Source organism: Acanthamoeba castellanii (genome assembly GCF_000313135.1).
Source record: "Acanthamoeba castellanii str. Neff unplaced genomic scaffold scf7180000084733, whole genome shotgun sequence".
NCBI classification, from domain to species: domain Eukaryota; phylum Discosea; order Longamoebia; family Acanthamoebidae; genus Acanthamoeba; species Acanthamoeba castellanii.
Genome location: NW_004457260.1, coordinates 274,381 through 293,926, shown reverse-complemented (window position 1 = coordinate 293,926; position 19,546 = coordinate 274,381). Strand labels below are relative to the sequence as shown.

Sequence of the window (19,546 nt, the reverse complement as noted above, 5' to 3'; positions counted from 1 at the left end):
TAACGCCGTTAGTTTAGTTTTCTTTCTTTTCAATTTAGGTGAATAGAAATAGGTAGTTCGAAAAACAAAACGAAAACGAAAACGAAAACAAATAAGAAACTAAAACGGCCCCAACTACATCCCAAGATGGAGGGTCCCGTCACCTTTCACGCCTTCGCGAAACTGAATGGCTTCTTCTCAAATATGGAGGCCTTGCTGCGCCCGCATCTTCAGCAGTTGGCGAGATCCGAGGGAGTGCAACCAAAAAACCCTCAAGATGTGCGCCTGCTTCTAGATGAGTTGGCTAGCGTGTGGCCCAAGCGAAAGGGGAAGCATTCCATTTATGCCAAGCAGTTCCACAACATTAGGATGGTGCTCAATCGTTACCATCATACGGGTGGGTACAAACGTGGTGTATTAATTTATTTTATTATATTTTTAATTTTACAATTAAATAAATTAAAAAAAAGAGTAATTACTGATGCTGGCACTGCATTCGACCCAGAACCGACGCCGTGGGCCACTCTGGACAAAGGTGTGATGTGCGCCGTCTTGCTGCTCAAGGTGGCGGGCGCAAGTGGAGGAGCTCAACAGATGATCGCTGCGTGGAAAGCGGTAGAGCGGGAAGGAGAATTGGCCTATGCCATCACCGACGCCGACACCTTCACGGCAGCGCAGGTACCCTCTTGATGATTCCTACCATAACGCGACACTCACACCGCACAACAAGGCACCCTCTCGTGCAACCGCAACTCACATCACACAAGACAACACAGCAGCAATCGCCGACCTCGAGCGGCAAAAAGGAGAAGAAGAAGAAGAAGACACAGAAGAAGAGTGGCAAGAAGCTGGTGGTACAACCAACCACAAAAAAAGTACCCACCACTGCTCAACAACAGCTCCAACGTACTGCATCGACCGCCTCGACAGCAACGGCCACCTCTATACCAACGGCCTGTCCAGCGAAGGCTGGCCCTACAGCAACGTCCACGACAGCAACAGCAACGGCCACCTCTACACCAACGGCCACGGCTGTCTCAGCCACGCCCAGCCAACTCTACGAGACCTGGATCGGACATGCCGAAGCTGCCTTCCACCGAGAGCACATGCTTCCGCGGCTCCGGCTCCCGCAGGGCGAACTACTCGAGATCGTGGAAATGGCGAAGCGCGCAGTGGTCGTCCGCGCGTCGTCGCGGGCAGTGGTAGAGCGCTGCCTGCCCAAGCTGACCTACATAGACCTGAGCTACCGCGACCTAATCGTCGGTGAAGACGCCACCAACATCCTTACGACCCACCTGAAGGAGATCGCGGCCGCCGCCGGAGTGCCAGTACACGTGCTGCCTCATCAATGGCCATTCTTGCAGGTCCAAGTGTGGCTCCGTGCTGCGGATGACGACCGAGTGCGCTACCGCCTCGAATCGGTGAAGCTGCTCCAGTTCCAGCTGAGCCAGGCCGAGGTGGTCCGCCAGGTCCTGCACGAGCTAACGTACAACTCAGCACGGCCCTCGATCTGGGCCTTTGTCGGCAAGACCAACGTGGTGGTACTCTTTGATCAGGACCACGACGGCGAGAGGCGTGAGAATTTTGAGTAAGCCTGCGCCCAAGCTTCGCTTTTGATGGCCATCAAGTCCGACCAGTTTAAACTGACGCGTGACTTCGACAGGGCATGGGTCCATCACTTCCAAAACAACCCAGTCCCGGTTCCCGACGAAGGTCAAGGTTGGGGCCTCCTCGCCAGTGCGGTCCTCCCAGCTGCGATGGGCGTTCTCCTGGGCGTCTTCCTCATGCGTCGAAAATAAGCATGTTATTTTATTTTATTTTATTTTTATTAATCGCTTGATTGAATTCGTCTTGTTCCATTCGCTATGTTTTGAAGAAGCACTGGGCGTAGGCTTGCGTGAACAGGTGGTGGACGTCGCGCAGCTTGCGCTCCCTCGTCTCCGCCGAGTGAGCTGATGGCTCGCCCACATCCTGCTCCAGGACTGCTGCGCCGGCTTCGCTCTTGCCGGTGGAGGCTTTGGAAGCTTGACGGCGGATGTGGGTGTGGACCGAGTAGTCGGCCGACAGGACCGCCAGGAGGAAGTGGAAGGTGAACAGCATTATCTCCTGCCCCTTCGATCGACGCCCCGCAAAGTCGTGGCTGCACCAATTACCACCCACCAAAGAACGGTCAATGAGCGCAATCACCAGATGAAATACTTACAGGTAGTATTTAGGAATATATGATATGTACCCAAACAAGAGCCAATCCTAGAGGAGGAAAAGTGCACAATAATGGTTAGAAATGACTGATAAACATTGCACGGACCTGAGTGAACTATGTACATAGGCCACGGTCAGGTAGACAATCTCGTCGGCACTGAGCGATTGGTGCACCTCCCCATCCGCCCACAAGGACAACCTGAACGCGAGGTCCATGTCGTGAGTTGTGTTGTGTGCCATGTTGTGTGCCGTCTTGCGTGTGTTATGCATCACCTTAAAAGCGACAGCCACATGGGCGTTCGATCCCACCCCGAGCGGCAGTGAACCAGGAGCCCTCCTCCGCCGCGTACCAGCAGCGACAGCATGAGTCCGAAATACTTCTGCGTGAGCGTGACTGCAGGCACATTGTTGTATTCAAATTGAGTCGTGGTGGTGGTGGTCGTGGTCGTGGTGAATGCTCTGCTGCTGCTGATTGTGTCGGGCAACGCCGTACCTAAGTCCCAGGATTTGTGCTCCGGCCATTCATCGTCGGCAGCGTGAAGCTGCGCTGGGATCTCCAACTCCGCAGAACACTTGCTCCAGTCATACGGAATGTTGCCTGTTACGTCGGCGCAACACACACACACGACACACACGACACACACACACACACACACACACACATACTAAACGTCAATGCGTGCTATCAGTGCGAAGGTGGTCGGGGGCGGAATGCAACCGTTGTAGCCGCCCTGGCGCCAGGTGTCGAAGAGTTTGACGCCAGGGTAGGGCACGACGCAGAGCTGGAGCGGCGGAGAAGAGTACAGCTCACGCGACGCCACCTGCTCCGCCAGGCAGCACCGCACGCCATGCTCCTCCACCGTCTCCTCGGACATCATATTCAACAACTGTTGAAGTCCACGCAACCAATCAATCGATCACCACCGCATGACCACATACCAAGCGACTGCCACACGCACCACCGCACAAGACACAACACAACACACAACACTCACAGTTTGGCCGTACGTAGTGCACTGAAAATTGGGACAGAAGAGCCCGGTCGTGTTGATAGTGGGTTTCGGCGTCGTCGCTGAGGTCACGCGAGTAACGGGAGTGCCAAGGTTGAGTGTTAGTAGGGACTTAGAAAGAAGCGCGGGGGGGGGCGGCAATGATGAGAAGACGAACCACGGCACGTAGCTCTGGATGTGCTCCAGGTCGGACGGCGCGGCTGATCGGCACACCCAGCTGCCGCGGTAGGCGAACGCGGGAACGGCAAATCGCTGGCGGTACCTGAGCTCGTGGTGCTGTAAGTCATGGGTGAGCCTGCTCAGGCCACGGGCGGTCATACCGGGCGTATTTGGCCCTTTCTACAGCAACAGCAATCTTGGCCGTATCCTCCTGCACCCAACAACCTCAGTCACACACGACACGCGACACGCGACACGCGACACACGACACACGACACACGACATGCACGCACTGCACTCACTGCACTCACTGCGCGACTGGGGAGTTGGGTTATTCTGTGGGCAGGGACGCACCTCGGTGGCGTGCGGGAGGACGATCTGCAGTGGGTAAGAGGGGCACAGCTGGCCTTGGGTGTTGTCCATCAGCGAGACCGGACCGTCTCTTGCCATCATCTCCACGCATGCCGCTTGCACCTCACTCAGCTGAGGAGGCGACCAACGCTGTCAGGAAAAGTGCAATTTTTGGCTTTAAAAGAAAAGAAAGGGTAACATACGAAAGGCTCGTGGCGGCAGCTCTTGGGCGGGTGGGGGTGCCGGTCGAAGAAGAGCAACAGCTCCTTGAGCTTCTCCATGTCGACTGTGCTCCTTGTTGCACAGCTTTATTCTTTATTTTCTTCCTAGGTTTTTTATTTTCTTCTTGTTTTGTTCAGAAGAGATGAGGGCGCCAGCAAGATGTGGATGCTTCATGCGGGCAATTGAGGGTTCTCACTTGACCTCAACAACGGCACGAACAATGCGGCCGTCCTGGGCTGCATTCGCCACCATGGCCAACACGCAGAATCGAGGCATAATCAGTTCCCAGAAATCGATGTTGCCGATGCGAGCGATTATGGACAAAATCAAGGCCAACAAGGGGGGTAAAAGCGCCCCTCCTGGCCGCGATGCCAGAACTCGTCCGCAATCTTCGCCTCCCCCTCGTAATCCCGCCCAATCTGAAAATTTGCGATCTTGTACGAGCTCGTACAATCCCTCCCTTCTTCTTCATTCGTGTAGTGGATGCTTCGATGCAAATGCTCACTACGGAAGATGAACAACAAACAGCCGGGATCGGCGCAGGTGAAGAGGAAGGAGGGAATCAGGAGGAGATGCAGGTGCCACGTTTGACGCCCCAAGAGGTGGAGGCCCGACGACGGGCGTTCCCCGATCTCTACAAGTTCCTGGACAAGTTCGAGGGCATCAACCGCGGGCCGTCGGCCCACGACCAACCAGCGATGCAGATGCAGCGGGAGGAGAAGAAGAAGGTGCACAGCAAGCTGGCCCGATTCGCCGACGAGGAGGAGACTGAAGAAGACGAAGAGAGGTGGGATGAGTCGGTGCTGTTCGATGCCCCGCTTGCCACGACGTCCCAGCAACGTGCGCACGCTAGTCCTTGACACACACGTTCACACGCACACATACGCACACACGCACACGCACACGACACGGGCCCACTGATGGTAATGTGGTTTGTGATTGCACTGCAGTGAACATGTCGGCCGAGGAGCACGAGACGCTGTTGGAGGTAAACGAATTTGCTCGACGCCTCCATCAGGAAGACGATACCTACGAGGACGACACCAACGTGCTCCTCTTCCGAAGTACGCATACATTACGTTGTGTGTTGTGTGTGTTGTGTGTGTTGTGTGTGTTGTGTGTGTTGTGTGTTGTGTGTGTTGTGTGTTGTGTGTGTACCTGGCATAATGTGGAAGGGTCCAGGCCGGGTGTGTTCTTGCCTTGCCTTGCCTTGCTTACGGTACCACGCTTGTCACCTGCGCAGAGCTGGACCAGGAAAATGAGCTGCTGCGCATTCAGCACGAACATGTGCAGAACATGCCCGAGTTTATTGGCTTCAACGAAGAGTTCGAGGAAGAAGAGACGCGCATTCGGCAAGAGTACGGAACACCTGCTTCACTATCTGTCGCCCGCGACAGGCCGGATTGAGAAACTATTCCAACTCCAGGTGGATGGATGACCCGCGCTCGGTGACGGCGGACCACGTCCAGGAGCTGTACAACAACCTCGAGCAGGCCAGGCAACGGCTCTGGGCTAAATACACCAAACAAGGTACTGGCTTGCCTTGGACCTGTTGTGTGGGACGTGCGTGGTGTGGGCTCACACACCACATACCACACAACAACAACAAATCACAACCCAGCTGGCGAGCGATTCCTGGCCGAGAACTTTGATGAGCTTGTCAAAGAGAAGCTGATGAAAAAGGAGGACGACGACCAGGAACTCGACGAGGAAGGGTTGAGGCAGAAGTTGCTGCGCTCGCCCTATGCCCGCCTGCTGGATCCCACATTTCGCAAGTAGCCCCATCCGCTTCTTCGTTCTGTGCTGCTTCGCTTTTCGTTCTTTATCTTTTTTTAAAAAAGAACAAGAAAACGATTACTAGTCGTCCTGCTCTGCTCGTTCTTCTTCTTGCTGGAGCACGGCCCGGATCGCTTCGGAGTCGAACCCGACAATGGTGCCGCACCCGAGGCAGACCTTCATGTCAACCCCTTCGTGGTGGGTGAGGCCGTCCAGCGTCGGGAAGCCGCCCTCGAGCTCGCGGCCCGACGGCAGCGTGGCGTAGCAGTTGTCCGGCGCCTTGTTGTAGAGCGTGAGCACCTCGCGCCCGCCGCACCGGGCGCACGGGGCCTGAGCCTCGCGGTACTCGTCCAGCTTGCGCTTCTTGTCGGCCCGCGCCCGCTCCTCGGCGGCCTTGGCCGCTTCATCCTCGCGCTTGCGCTTCTCCGCGTCGGGCGTCTCGCCCCGGCGGCACGCGTTGCACTGGCCGTCGCTACCGGCAAAGTTGTCGCACCCCTCCGTCTTGCATCTCTTCGCCGGCTCCATGAGTGTTGTTTGCTTTGTCTGGGTGAAGTGCTTTGGTTTCCGATTCTAGGTCGGTTTTCACCCCCAAGACCCGACCCCGATATTTTTTGGATTGATTTCTTGTAATTAATCTAGTGCTTGGACTGGGATGCTGCCCGTTTGAAACAAAGCGCAGATCTGGCTGAAGATGATGCGGAAGGAGTCGGGGAGCAGGAACGAGCGCAGCCAGTTGATGAAGCAGTAGAGCTGAAGCAGACCAAAGACGCCTAGGGCTCGGACGACGGGACGGGGCTGCAAGCCGACCGTGCAGTAGGCGACGTAGAGGCGGCTCGAAGCGGCCGGTGCTCAGCAGAAGGATCAAGTTGATGATGAATGTAGCCTCCCCACGCGGACGCAGGTAGAAGTAGGACAGCGAGCACATGTGCCGTTGGTAAATTCACCAGCCAATAGCAAACCTTGGTTGGTTGCCAAAGTGCCAAAGATCAATTTTATATTTGTTATAATTTTAAAGAGCTCTTTTTCGTCGCGTTTTTCGCAGTGAGAGTGCTTCAGCTTTCCGGCCACTTCGCGAGCGCCGAGTGGGCATCTTCACTAGGACGCCGGTAGGTCGTGGTACAAGCACCCGTTCTCGTGCCGTATTCGGGTCTCTCATTCTTCGATTAAATCGCTCTCAATTTTCCACCATTTCTATCAATTGACTGTTCCATTTCAATCGAATTGGGGCAGATGAGCTCGACACCCATCTCGGTGGAGGCGTTGACGCGCCTGCTGCGCGAGAATGTCACCAAACGGCACCTAGTGTCGGGGCTGGGTATTCTCGCATCTGTCGGGGCCGGCGTCTACCTCACCCGAAAGCGAGTAAATCAGATGGAAGCCGAGAAGGAGCACAGGGCGCAACAAGATGCACTTGAGGTGAGCCTCTGCCTCTCCCACGTCTTTACGATTATACTTTTTATTTTATTTTATTTTTTCCCAAGATTTGCGCCATGGATCATCCCAATTGGGATTTGGAATTTAATTAAAGGAATTCCTTTAATTAAATGAACACTTTGCAGGAGGCAACAACTGGAGTGGTGGTGAAGGCCAAGCCCCAGTTCAATCGCCAGCAGTTCTACAAGCGCCTTGGGCGGCTCCTCCGCATCGTGCTGCCTTCCATCTACAGCAAGGTATCACCATCTCTCTCTCTCTCGTTGCTTAGCGTACTTGTGCATCACATGGGACCACTCACGCGCTTGTGCAGGAAGCGGGCATTCTTGGCATGCACACGTTCTTCTTGTTCACCCGGACCCTGCTCAGCATCTACGTTGCCTACATCGATGGTACCTCTCATCACCATCATCGCCTAGAGAGAAACTACACGCCTGCCTTCCTGTTGTGCTAACCAAAACACAAAACACATACGCGACCCGCCGACAGGTCAAATCGTCAGGTCCATCGTGGGTCGCTCCCCCTTCGCTTTCATGTGGCTGCTGGCCAAGTGGCTCGCTCTCTCGGTTCCCGCCGTTTACACCAACTCCATGATCAAGTACCGCACACGCACACGCACGCGCACACGCACCACAGCGAGTTGCCCTAACCCATCGCACAACTTTATAGGTACTTGGAGGACAAGTTGGCCATCGCCTTCCGCACGCGGATGTCGGACCACCTGTACCAGAAGTACATGGAGTCGGAGACCTACTACCGCGTGGGCAACCTGGACAGCCGGCTGACCAACGCCGACCAGTGCCTCACCGAGGACGTCTCCAAGTTCAGCTCCCACCTCGCCTCCCTCTACTCCCAGCTGTCCAAGCCCATGTTCGACGTCGTACGTGCCCACCGACCACCTGGCTTGCCCTTTTTCGTGTGTGTGGTGTCTGTATGTGTGAATTCTAATAATCTATTATTTATTGGCCGCATGCGTCGCATTCCAGGTGTTGATGGTGGTGCAGCTGTGGGTGCTGATCACGCGCCAGGCCGGCTTCATGAGCGGCCTGCCGCCTCTGGCGGGCGGCGTCATGTGCGTATGGCTCACCAGCAAACTGCTGCGCCGTATGTCACCGCCCTTCGGCGCCCTCGTCGCCAAGCAGGCCGGTACGCCACCTTGCCGCACACGCACCACCGCACACGACACACGCACACAGAGGCTAACGCCGCATGCCATACGCACAGCGTTGGAGGGCCAGCTGCGGTTCGTGCACAGCAGACTGATCACGAACGCCGAGGAGATCGCGTTCTACCGCGGGCACAAGATCGAGCACGGGGTGATCGCCCGGAGCTACTACGCGCTGGTCAAGCACATGAACCTCATCTTCCAGCAGCGCGTGTTCTACACCATGCTCGAGGGCTTCCTCATGAAGTACGTGTGGAGCGCCATCGGCATGAACATCATCGCCTTCCCCACCTTCCTCGCCGACTACAAGCAACAGAAAATCGAAAAAGGTACAACTCCCATTATTTTTTTAATTCTTTTCACAGTCATATTTTACATTTTATATCAACATAAATATTACTTTGAAATGTAAACTTGTCGTTGTATTAATGATTAATATTTAATTGTTATAAAATGTTGAATTTGTGGTGGCAGCCACGGGTACTGTGGAGGGACTTTCGTCGATGGGCGACCGCACGCAGAACTACATCGTGGCCCGCAAGCTGCTGCTCGACAGTGCCGACGCCGTGGAGCGCATCATGCTTGCCCAGAAGCAGATCAGCGAGCTCGACGGCTACGTCACGCGCGTCACCGACATGCTTGTACGCGTCTATCCTCCTCTGTCAATCTGCGCCCGTCGTGTGCGGTCGTGCGTGTGCTGTGGTGCGTGTGTCGTGTGTGTTGTGTTGTGTTGCTTATGCGGTTTGAAAAAAAAAAGGACGTGTTCGAGGATATGCACGACGGCAAGTTCGTCAAGACAATGATCAACAACGTGGACGACGATGACGACGGCGCAAAGGCAAAGCGCATCAAGGGTGAACCCGACGGAGAGGACAGCGATGAGGACGATGCGGAAGAAGAGTCGACCACCGTGAAAGAGAAGCGGATCCGACACCACGACAACGGGGTACTCCTTGTACTGCCCCGCGCTGACGTACCACCATGCCCCTCAGAAAGCTCTTTGTCTAACCACACACACCACACACACCACACACCACACACCACAGCCTGCGGAGCCACTCGATTTGACCAAACCCCAAGGCGTCGTGCAGGAGGCCGACTACATTCAATTCGACAAGGTACCACACTTACCGCACACGCCCATGGAACACACACACACACACACACCACACACAACACACAATGCACGATCTCTCTGTACTCACACAACCCCGGGTGGTGCTGCGTCCAGGTGCCGATCGTGTCGCCCAACGGAGACGTGCTGGTGGAGAGCCTCTCGTTCGAGGTCACCCCGGGCCGCCACCTGCTCATCACGGGTCCCAACGGCTGCGGCAAGTCTTCGCTCTTCCGCATCCTCGTACGTGGACACCCCCCCCCGGCGCCCCATTGCAACGACCAACGGCCCAGACCGAGGTCTCGGCTCTACAGAGCACACAAGCTCACGCTATGGTGGCGCGTGTGACACACGACGCAGGGCGGTCTGTGGCCGGTGTACCGCGGTTCGGTGGTGAAGCCGAGCATCTCGGACATGTTCTACATTCCCCAACGCCCCTACCTCGCCATCGGCTCGCTGCGAGATCAGGTCATCTACCCGCACACCGTCCAAGACATGCACAGCGCCAACATCACCGACAAGGTACCATTATTTATTTATTTATTTATTTTCAACAATAATTAGTAGTGCGTATTTTTTATTATTTTATTATTTTATTATTTATAAATAATAAAATAATAATAAAAATACGCACTACATTTAAATATTACTCATGGAATGGCAAATTTGCGTTGCCAGGATCTGGACGACATAATGGAGTGGGTGAACCTCACCAAGGTGGTCGTCCGGGAAGGCGGCTGGGATGCCGTGAGCGACTGGAAGGACGTCCTCTCCGGTACCCTCCCGCTCTCGCGACACACACACACACACACGCACCACCGCACACGACACTACGCACACGACAAACTTCTTACATGCTGGGGTGCTCGTGCAGGCGGCGAGAAGCAGAGGGTGGCGATGGCGCGTCTGTTCTACCACCGGCCCAAGTACGCCATTCTCGATGAGTGCACCTCGGCCGTCAGCGTCGACGTCGAGGGCAAGATGTATGCCCACGCCCAGGATCTCGGTACGACACGACACGACACGACATACACGACATACACGACACACACGACACACACGACACGACACGACACACACGACACACGCAACTTACATTGATGTTGCCCACTCGTGTCAGGCATTACGCTGTTGACGGTAACGCACCGACCGTCGCTGTGGCAGTACCACAACTACCTGCTGCAGTTCGACGGCGAGGGCGGCTGGCAGTTCCTGCCCCTCAACGCCACGGCGCGCATGGGGCTCAAGGAGGAGAAGATGCGGCTCGAGGCCCAGCTCCAGGGCATGCCCACCATGCACAAGCGGCTGCGCGAGCTCTGCAACCTCCTCGGCGAGGACTCCATCGCCCTCCAGCAGGAGTAGTGCTGGCAAAAGAGAAGAGCAATGCATAATTATTTTTGGCCCTTTTATTATCGATAATTCACTATTTTTTTCTTTTTATTCCCACTTTTCAACTACAACCAAAGGCCATGGCGTTCACAAATCCACAAAGGACAGCTAAGCACTTTATTTTGAGAGTCATGAAGCTAATCAAGATCAAAGAAGATGTGCAGGTAGGCTCTTGTCATGTCCCTGGCCCCGAAAGGGTGCCCCCGTGGTGCTGGTAGTAGGGTTGGGGGACGGAGGGCTCTGGCAAGCAGCACGGGCTTGATGCGTCTTGGTAGCCATTCACCCAGCCCCAGCTCAATTTCTGTGCTTGCAAGTGTGTGAATGTCAGGGGATGCACAGCGGGCGTCAAAGTCGTGGCCTGCAAGGCCACGCGCACGGAGAAGGAGCCTGCATGTGCCCAGAGCCGCACACCACTGCACACCAAGATGAGTCAAACAAAGACAAAATGGCAGCGCCAAGCGGATAGCAGAAACCTGAAGGTGGCTGTAGGCTGCTTTGTCTGCCTTGCGGGCCACAAGAGAGCGTAGTTCCTCAGGGAGATCATCCCCGCTATGGTCCACGGCGCCGTTGGTCTGATGTTCAGCCAACGCTGTGGCTGCCATATCTCGCAGGGGCATGACATGACCTACACATGTTCAACAAAGAACGAAGACGAAGAATGAAAAACAAAGAACGAAGAGAAGAAGAAATGAGATGAAATGAGAGGTCAGCTTGGGTTGAAGAGCTTGATCGAGTACCAGGGAGTGGGGGCAAGAACGATCCCAGCAGCTCGATCACACGCCACACGTGCTCCCTCTCTTCTTCCTGGATGCTGGCTGCCGGCCATGAATCCAGCGGGACGGGTGCAATGAAGGAGAGGGTTGACAGGGCCGTTGTGCACAGCGCTATGTTGCAACGCTCCCGCGCAGAGTTGTGGAACACCGCCTCCACGTGAGGCATGGTGACCCGCCACAAATCGGGGTACATCTGTACAGGCCCGTGTGCGTGTGGTTACAGAACAATGAACCGGCCGGAGGAAACGAAGGAGCCGGAGCACGTACGGCAATGAGGTGCAGCGCCATGATGCGCGCACTTTCATCTTCGTCATCATCGCGCACCAGCCCTAGGTATTCGTCTATGTGCATAGCCTGTGTTTGTTGTGTGGCGTGGTGTTGGTCTGAGAGAGAGAGAGAGTGAGAGATATCGGTGTGTGTGGTAGTAAACGAACCACGTCACCATATCCGTCGCAGGCGAACTTTCGGTGGAAACCGGCCACCTGGTACTCGTAGGCGGTGAGACTGGAAACGGCGGTAATGAGGAAGTGCTCTAAGATCGAGGCCTTGTTGATGACCCGCTTGAACGGGAGCAGGCGGGTGGCCACCCACTTGATGGCCAGCCGCCTCGCGGGCTGACCTAGTTCCGCAACCAATGCCAGCTGCCCGGTCGCTTCCTCTTGTACGGAGCCAACCCGCGATGCAAGGTTCCTGATGACCTGGGGCCACACGAATCCGCACGGAACTGTGATTCTCCAGTCCTCGTCGTCGAGCCCAGCCAGATCCGGCATCCTAGTAGTTGATATATTTTTATTTGTATAAAATAAATGAGAAATATATATCAAAACAAATATCATTAATAAATGGCACACGGTACATGGTGGTGTGTACCATTTGCCGGCGAACCAGTGGGCGGGCAGGGGCGCATCGAGGAACCGCTGGAGGTCTGCCCGCGCGGTGAGCGGCAGCCCCTTGGTGTCCCATGACTCTGAGTCTTGTTGCCTGCTTGCCGCACGCGATGGTGAGCCACGACTACCACAATGGGATGGGGTGGTGAGGGTGGTACTCAAGCCAGCGCCACAGGTGGTCGAACTGCGGCTCGTCGGCCAACCGCCGCAGCACGCCCAGCGCGTCAGGGCAGTCCCGCTCTACCTCCTGTCGCACTGTGCCTTCGGCAAACGAGCCCGGCACAATGGTGTCCAGCAGACACCTGACTAATCGTTGGCTGGGTTGGTGTGTGTTGGTTGTTGCAGGTACGGGGTGGTGGCGATGGAGCTGGAAGCGACTAGTGTGCATACATGGCTTGGTGGTCGGTGGTGACCTGCCCAAGGTGGTCCATCAACAATGCCACCAGGTGCTGCTTGAGTTTGGTGGACGTCAACTGCTTCCTAATCTCTTTGTAGAGCATCTTCGCAAAGTTGAGATCAGTTAGTCTCAATTCACTATTGGGTTCGCTTGTTGCGCTGCGTGTTGCGTGCTCCTCTGGATTGGTGCGTGTCGTGTCGTGTGCGGTCGTGTGTGCCGTGTGTGCCGTGTCGTGTCGTGTGTGTTGTGTGTGTTGTGTGTGTACCTGGCATAATGTGGAAGGGTCCAGGCCGGGCGAAGTGGTATCGGCCTTACCGCTAAGGCTCCTGTGCGCTGGGTCGTTGCCCAGATCCAGGGCACCTTCACACACGTGCCAGGCGGACATGACCTCAGCGTCATGGGCCAGCGCATACACAGCGTGACCGAGTGCTGCACGTGGCGCCTCGTCGCCGAGGTGGTGAAGGGTGGCCCACGCCAACGTCGTGTGCGCGAGCAATCCGAACGGCAATGATCCCTCTTCGCCCCAAGACGACACGCGCACGCACAAGCACCACCGCACACACACGAAAGGTTTACTGTGAGACATGGCGGCAGTAGAGCGAAAGAGGGCGAAGGTGGCGCAGCTGCGAACCGTTAAGGCCGAGCAGCATTGTCTTCACATCTCCTCTTGGGGTCGTCTCCGCCACGGCAAAGATGGCGCATGCGCGGACCTTGTCGCTCGTGGTCGCCGGCTTGACGACGCCCTCCACGAGCGACGTGGCGACTACCGCGTGGGTGAAGCGACTCTTGGACGCCAAATGCAGGAGCAACGCCACCTTGAGCACATCCGGGCTCTTTGTGCTCTCCTGTTCGCCAAGAAATATTGTATTTTATTGTTATCACTAAAAACAACATTGTAAAAAAAAAAACAAGCAAGAACGTACGAGGATGGCACGAAGGCGCGGAAGCCAGGGGGCAGAATCGTGCTCATTGGCGCACATGCGGATCAGCCACTTACCATAGTGTAGGTCCATCAAGGCTTGACCGACGAACTGCCTTCGAAAGCAAAGGAAGTAGTGCTGTTTCTGATTTTATTTCTGTTTACAGAGAAATCGAAGGAAAGAAGGAAAAGGGTTCAAGGAAAAGGCGGGGTTGAGTAAAGCAGAAGGAGCAGCGGAAACTGCGTAGAGACCTAACTGTTCTCTTGGATCGTGCTTGGGGTGGGGCTGGCTCGCTGCTGCGCTTGTCCAACGAGCAGTAGAGAAAGGACCCCGAAGGAGGTTCAGGATGGGCTCTTCAACACGGCCGCGAGATCGCGAAATGGATAATTTGGTGGCCGATCTGTGCAACGGCGAGGTGCCTCTGTTCATTACTGGTGCTGGGTACGCTTTGCCTCGTCAATGCCCGTTTATTCTTTGTTGGTGCAGGCTGTGGCCAAAACATCTTCCTACAAAGCGAGATTTTTCATCGCTTTTGGCCTGTGATCGATTTCTCTCGTGTAGTACCTGCATGAAGGCAACGTGCTGACAGCGATTTGTGCACAGGCTAAGCGCTGCCAGCGGTATCGCGCCGTACCGAGGCACGAGCACGGCCGTGTGGACCAATTTCGTGATGAGCTGGGGCACTCGGTCCAAATTCAAGAAGAATCCCACTCTGTGGTACTCACCCTTTCTTCTTCTTTCTCTTGATCTATCTTCTTCACCTCGCCTGGCCTTTTCAATCACAACACAGATTTCCAAGTAATAAATACAAATAATAAATAAGACTAATAAATATAAACAATGATGTTGTGACTTGGTGCCATGCAGGTACAACAAGTTTTGGCTGCGAACACACCAGAAGCCCGAGTACTTCAAGGCGCAGCCCAACGCAGGCCACTACGCGATCGCTGCCATCTCGCAGATGTGCAACGCGAAAGTCATGTACGCGATCCTGCATTCCTTTTCCATGCGCCGTTGTTGTAAACGTTGCCAGCTGCAGCGCACGGCAGTGCTCAGCGGGAGGGACAAAGCCATTGTCCACCTCTTCTTTCACTCCACTGGCATAGAGCAAACCAAGATTGTTATTTTTATTTCTTCTTTATTATTAATATTATTAGTATTATTAGTATTATTCAATCTTCGGTGCATGCGGCGAAACGCTGCCGAGCGTGCAGCTGGCAGTGCACTAAAAGCATGCAACATTACCACGACACGACACACAGAACACAGAACATCGATCGATTACACTTACAGACGGCGCTCTGCCCACACAAACTTATCGAGGTCCACGGACGACTCGGAATGTACAAATGGTATGCTTCCTTCGCACGCTGTCTGTCTGGCCTGCTCTCAAACCAATCCGTTCATTGGCTAATTCCTACTTCCATTTTCTAATTATTATCGATAATAAAAATATGTGCGCAGTATTACAGACGACTGCAGTTACGCCTATGATGAGTCCATAGACGACATCGATCTGGAGGACTACGCGAAAGAGGGAACATGCATGGATGCCGGCAATCTCATGCTCACCGAGGTACGACATACAACACACACGCCACCCGACACGACACACGACACACAACGCTAACCTTTTCTCTTCTTCACTACGGCCAGGCACCCATTTGCCCGTCGTGTGACGAGGCGGTGCTGCCGCAGGCGCTGCTGTTCGATGAGCAGTACGGCTCGCACCAATTTTACCAATGGGACCGCGTCGACGAGTGGTTTCACGACTCAGACGTGCTGGTACCTTGCTTGCCTGACCCGCCATGTCGTCTTCATGCTGTCATCTTCTGTTGTATTGAGTTCAGTGGGCTCTCGCGTGGTGCTATGTGTGTGTTGACAGATTTTTGTGGGAACGTCGTTCTCGGTCGGAGTGACGGAGAAGGCCCTCGCCATCGCACAAGAGTTCGGCAAGAAGGTCTACAGCTTCAACCTCTACGCCGAACGACGAGAGGGTGCGTTTCCGAGAAACCACACACAACACACAACACACACACACACAACACACACACACACACACAACACACACAGAAACACGACTGACAACAAATTGGCTTTGGCAAATTGATAGACTATCCGTGGATTCAACACATCTTGGGGCCATCGGAGAAGACGCTGCCCACGCTGGCGCACCGCATGCAGCACTACCACGCCCGGCCACGGCTCTGGTTCTACTCCAACCCCTCGTCCCCCGCCACCTACCACTCCGACTCGGACCCCGAGGCGGAGGCGGAAGAGGTGGTCGTGGTCGCCTCCGACCGGACCACCTCCTACCGCTGCTGATGATGCGCTGCTGAGCACTGAGTTGCAGCTTTTGGGTTTTATTTATTATTCTCTGATTTGTACAAACCTTATTCGCCTAACCAGCACTTACACTGAGTTGTGTGAATTACAACAATAATTTTTATTCTCATCAAGTGGGTCATCATGGGCCAGAACTCCTCCAAGAAGGGCAAGGGCGGCGGGCAAGGGGGTGGAGTGAGTGGGGACGGCCACGTCTACCGGCACGCCCACCGCAAGATGCCCTACCGCACCGAACGCCTCGAAGTCTCCCCCGTACCTTCTTCCTCTTTTCTATTAATATTTCTATTTCTATTTATGATTATATTTATATTTAAATTGAAAATCAGGAATAACCTTTTTTCAATTTAAATTGGGAACCCAGGAGGAGAAGGGCGTGCTCGAGGGGTGGCTCGAGGCGGTGAAGGCCGCCAAGGAGGCCGCCTCGGCTGAAGTGCAGGAAAACGAGGGACCCGTGCGCGTCATCTTCGACACTGACATCGGCACTGATGGTATGAAGTGTGTTGTGTGCTCCTTGTGTGCGGTGGTGATGCGTGCGACACACTTACCGAGTGCGGGCGTGCGTGTGGGTAGTGGACGACGCGTTGGCGCTGCTGATGCTGCTGCACTTGCCCAAGGAGGACGTGGAGCTGCTGGGCATTACCACCACCTACGGCTACACCCAGGTGCTCGAGTGTTTTGATCAAACCAATTCTTTTTGCCATCGCACTCACATTTGTGGTGCGCGTGCGGTCGTGCGTGTGCGGTGCGTGTGCGATGTGGGGTCGTGCGTGTGCGGTGAGCAGGTGCGAGCCCGGGTAGCACAGGAAATCGTCACTGCCTACGAGCGCGGCCAGTCCACACGGGTACCTGACGAGGTCGGCGAAGTCGAAAAGAACGAAAGCAAAAGCGAAAAGAACGAACACGAAGACGACGAAGCGGAAGCGGGCGAGGAAGCCAAAGAACACCAGCCAAAGCCGCCGTCAGATCCGCCGCGAATTCCTGTGATCGCCGGTCACGGCGTCGAACTCGGGTGTGTGCATGAGTGCGCGTGCGGTGGTGGTGCGCGTGCGTGTGCGACACAATCTGAGCTAACAAGAGCGATCGGGCTGGTGGTGGCTGGTGGTGCCTCGGGTCCAGGACGCACCGAGACGTGTGGCACACGGGAACGGAGGGGATGGGCCTGTTCCCGCTCGACGAGATCGATCAGATGATGGCCGCCCAGAAGAAAGAATGCGGTACAGCGTCACAGTGATTGCTTTTCCTGTGTTGTGTGCGTTGTGTGCCCTGTGTGCGTTGTGTGCGCTGTGTTCACTAATGTTCGATAGGAAAAAACAGGCGACAAGAAGGCCGCAAAGAAGGGCAACGCCGCGCGGTTCATCGCCAGCACGGTCCGCGAGCACCACCCCCGGCCGGTACAGCAGGCTATCTCCCCGCAATCGAAAAGCTCATCGGGCTCCAAGTTCTGCTGACGTCATGGCCCAAACGTTCCCGTGCAGGTGGTGGTAATCGGGCTGGGCGCACTCACCAACATCGCCGAGGCTCTGGCGCTGGATCCGGGCATCGCCACCAACATGGTGCGTGCGACACACACAGCCAACGACACACGACACACACGACACACAACGCACGACACGCAAGGAGCTGAACAGTGATGTCTGCGTGCGTGGGTGTTCTTGCAGCGGCTGGTGTACATGGGCATGGGCCATCGCATGAAAGAGGCCCAAACCGAGGACTTCCCCTTCAAGTCGCCCACCGACCCCTTCGAGCCCGGACACGGTCAGTTCCCTCCCCCTCGATCGTCGTGTGCCGTGTGCCGTGCGCCGTGCGCCGTGTGTGCGGTTGTGCGTGTGTCGTGTGCTGATGTGCTGATGTGCTCGTGTTGTTAGTGTACCACCACTACCCGAACCACAACATCTCGTCGGACACACTGGCCGCCGCCCGCGTGTTCGGCACCGAGGGCCTTCGAATCGACGTCATCAACGACGCCGTCACCAACAAGCTCTGGTGGACCGGCGACCCCTGCCTCGCGCTCATGCACGTACGTACCACGTCAGCAGGCCTCGTTTCGCACGACACGACACGACACGACACGACACGACACGACACGACATGCGACACACACGGCACACAACTGGCGAACAGGCGACCGCCCCGCCGGAGAGCGAGGTGGTCGGGCGGCTGCTCAAGACATGGCTGTACTACCGGAGCGGCATCTTCTTCCGCGATGTACGCGGAACGTGCCCGCACGACGCCCTCACCGTCGCCGAAGCCATCTACCCCGGTGCGGACCGCGTCCAGCCTCCGCCCTCATCACCCAAAAAAAAATGTTCGGTTGGCTGATCGGGTGCGTGCTCTCGGCGTGTGCGGTTGGGTGTGTGCGTGTTGTGTTGCGGTCGTGCGTGTGCGCTTGTAGATCGGTTCGTCAAGTATGCACGAGGACACCTCATGATCCACGAATGGTACGCCACTCCATCCATTTTATTATCTATTTTTTGTATTGTGATAATAAAATAAAATAAAATACAACTCGTTTTCTTTTTCATATTTAGTTATTTGTTTGATTCATTTGCTGCAAATGTGTCTATAAATTACAGGGCGGGATTTTCGACGTTCGTGCTGGATGAGGCCGGGCCGCACCGGATCGGCGTGACGGTGGCGGCCGAGGAGTTCCTCGAATTCCTCTCGGCTGCGCTCACCCAGGACCTGGTCAGTCGGCCGCACGACCAGATCGACGCACTGGAGGAGGGACGCATGCTCGAGGAGGTCAAGCTGCGCAGCTTCGTCTTCGCCGGGTGATCTCCAATGTGGGGAACTGTACGGCACATTGTACAAGACTGGATGAAGGAGAGGGCTTGGCCATGTGGAGTGGCGTGGAGCTGCTGGGAGGCGCAGCCTGGCTTGATGTCATAGTGCAGCAGGATGCCTTGCTCATGCCACACGCAGCATGTACAGGTCGCCCCCATGCAAAGGATACATGCAACTGAATGCCGAAAGAGAGGTGAGGGATGCCCGGCCGCGGTTCGGGGGGGCTGGGGGCGCACCACAGGAGCTGCTTCAGGGCGGTGTCCCAATCAGAGGGCTGCACGGCATTGGTGCCGATCGTTGTCGCCCGTGCGTCTTGGTACCAGTTGAACATGGGCATCGCAACTTCAGGTGAACTTCCTGTGTGAGTCGCCGGCGCATGCGGTGGTGCGCGTCAGATCTCTTAGAAGCGACGCGCATAGAGCTCAAGGCGTTGTGCGGGCATCGCTTGCATGCGAACCTCGCCGGCGAGATCGACCTTGGCGCACACCACCGCAGCGAAGGGCACGCAGGCAGCTTCGCCACAGATGCCGTGAAAGCGCTTATAGGTGTACTCCATTCGCCTGTAGGCCTCTGCCGTCTCCGCTTGTCCCACTCTCCTCGTGTGTGTGTGTGTGTGTGTGTCGTGTGGGTCGTGTGGGTCG

General features: G+C 55.7%; 9 protein-coding genes across 9 annotated transcripts in view; 5 read left to right on the top strand and 4 right to left on the bottom strand.

The window, feature by feature from the left end:
* Positions 1 to 573: 573 nt before the first annotated feature.
* Positions 574 to 1,571, top strand: ACA1_389610 (uncharacterized protein; the record flags this gene model as incomplete). The annotated part of the gene is made up of 4 exons (XM_004333205.1): positions 574 to 657; positions 759 to 833; positions 948 to 1,307; positions 1,344 to 1,571. The coding sequence occupies 4 exons, from the start codon at positions 574 to 576 to the stop codon at positions 1,569 to 1,571; spliced, it is 747 nt and encodes a 248-aa protein (XP_004333253.1).
* A 271-nt stretch (positions 1,572 to 1,842) lies between these two features.
* On the bottom strand, positions 1,843 to 3,982 carry ACA1_389600 (Myotubularin related protein 14, putative; the record flags this gene model as incomplete). Its single annotated transcript, XM_004333204.1, has 10 exons — positions 1,843 to 2,119; positions 2,213 to 2,229; positions 2,305 to 2,355; positions 2,532 to 2,575; positions 2,675 to 2,779; positions 2,900 to 3,068; positions 3,357 to 3,486; positions 3,512 to 3,561; positions 3,705 to 3,833; positions 3,905 to 3,982. The coding sequence occupies 10 exons, from the start codon at positions 3,980 to 3,982 to the stop codon at positions 1,843 to 1,845; spliced, it is 1,050 nt and encodes a 349-aa protein (XP_004333252.1).
* Positions 3,983 to 4,495: 513 nt separating this feature from the next.
* ACA1_389590 (uncharacterized protein) lies at positions 4,496 to 5,702 on the top strand (the record flags this gene model as incomplete). Its single annotated transcript, XM_004333203.1, has 5 exons — positions 4,496 to 4,763; positions 4,874 to 4,987; positions 5,167 to 5,281; positions 5,350 to 5,453; positions 5,545 to 5,702. The coding sequence occupies 5 exons, from the start codon at positions 4,496 to 4,498 to the stop codon at positions 5,700 to 5,702; spliced, it is 759 nt and encodes a 252-aa protein (XP_004333251.1).
* A 78-nt stretch (positions 5,703 to 5,780) lies between these two features.
* On the bottom strand, positions 5,781 to 6,224 carry ACA1_389580 (uncharacterized protein; the record flags this gene model as incomplete). Its single annotated transcript, XM_004333202.1, has 1 exon — positions 5,781 to 6,224. The coding sequence occupies one exon, from the start codon at positions 6,222 to 6,224 to the stop codon at positions 5,781 to 5,783; it is 444 nt and encodes a 147-aa protein (XP_004333250.1).
* A 105-nt stretch (positions 6,225 to 6,329) lies between these two features.
* On the bottom strand, positions 6,330 to 6,624 carry ACA1_389570 (uncharacterized protein; the record flags this gene model as incomplete). Its single annotated transcript, XM_004333201.1, is given in 2 exon segments — positions 6,330 to 6,469; positions 6,483 to 6,624. 2 exon segments carry the CDS (start codon positions 6,622 to 6,624, stop codon positions 6,330 to 6,332), a joined length of 282 nt encoding a protein of 93 aa, XP_004333249.1.
* Positions 6,625 to 6,929: 305 nt separating this feature from the next.
* ACA1_389560 (ATPbinding cassette, sub-family D (ALD), member 1, putative) lies at positions 6,930 to 10,771 on the top strand (the record flags this gene model as incomplete). Its single annotated transcript, XM_004333200.1, has 15 exons — positions 6,930 to 7,115; positions 7,259 to 7,369; positions 7,444 to 7,522; positions 7,620 to 7,728; positions 7,800 to 8,010; positions 8,135 to 8,276; positions 8,355 to 8,624; positions 8,770 to 8,936; positions 9,053 to 9,241; positions 9,342 to 9,413; positions 9,527 to 9,652; positions 9,770 to 9,931; positions 10,088 to 10,184; positions 10,284 to 10,415; positions 10,530 to 10,771. 15 exons carry the CDS (start codon positions 6,930 to 6,932, stop codon positions 10,769 to 10,771), a joined length of 2,295 nt encoding a protein of 764 aa, XP_004333248.1.
* Positions 10,772 to 10,973: 202 nt separating this feature from the next.
* On the bottom strand, positions 10,974 to 13,825 carry ACA1_389550 (uncharacterized protein; the record flags this gene model as incomplete). Its single annotated transcript, XM_004333199.1, has 11 exons — positions 10,974 to 11,185; positions 11,220 to 11,423; positions 11,578 to 11,764; positions 11,839 to 11,925; positions 12,006 to 12,342; positions 12,442 to 12,552; positions 12,617 to 12,760; positions 12,849 to 12,958; positions 13,121 to 13,215; positions 13,487 to 13,700; positions 13,790 to 13,825. The coding sequence occupies 11 exons, from the start codon at positions 13,823 to 13,825 to the stop codon at positions 10,974 to 10,976; spliced, it is 1,737 nt and encodes a 578-aa protein (XP_004333247.1).
* A 296-nt stretch (positions 13,826 to 14,121) lies between these two features.
* On the top strand, positions 14,122 to 16,100 carry ACA1_389540 (transcriptional regulator, sir2 family; the record flags this gene model as incomplete). The annotated part of the gene is made up of 8 exons (XM_004333198.1): positions 14,122 to 14,216; positions 14,379 to 14,492; positions 14,643 to 14,751; positions 15,069 to 15,127; positions 15,258 to 15,351; positions 15,432 to 15,560; positions 15,661 to 15,772; positions 15,889 to 16,100. 8 exons carry the CDS (start codon positions 14,122 to 14,124, stop codon positions 16,098 to 16,100), a joined length of 924 nt encoding a protein of 307 aa, XP_004333246.1.
* Positions 16,101 to 16,244: 144 nt separating this feature from the next.
* Positions 16,245 to 19,546, top strand: part of ACA1_389530 (uncharacterized protein) — a gene marked incomplete at both ends in the record, with an annotated part of 4,171 nt that continues 869 nt past the window's right edge. The window contains 12 exons of the mRNA XM_004333197.1: positions 16,245 to 16,373; positions 16,525 to 16,609; positions 16,692 to 16,783; positions 16,904 to 17,130; positions 17,238 to 17,335; positions 17,436 to 17,488; positions 17,597 to 17,674; positions 17,780 to 17,908; positions 18,058 to 18,138; positions 18,243 to 18,381; positions 18,514 to 18,559; positions 18,695 to 18,881. Coding sequence (XP_004333245.1) covers positions 16,245 to 16,373; positions 16,525 to 16,609; positions 16,692 to 16,783; positions 16,904 to 17,130; positions 17,238 to 17,335; positions 17,436 to 17,488; positions 17,597 to 17,674; positions 17,780 to 17,908; positions 18,058 to 18,138; positions 18,243 to 18,381; positions 18,514 to 18,559; positions 18,695 to 18,881 — 1,344 coding nt within the window. The remainder of the gene's footprint in view (positions 16,374 to 16,524; positions 16,610 to 16,691; positions 16,784 to 16,903; positions 17,131 to 17,237; positions 17,336 to 17,435; positions 17,489 to 17,596; positions 17,675 to 17,779; positions 17,909 to 18,057; positions 18,139 to 18,242; positions 18,382 to 18,513; positions 18,560 to 18,694; positions 18,882 to 19,546) is intronic.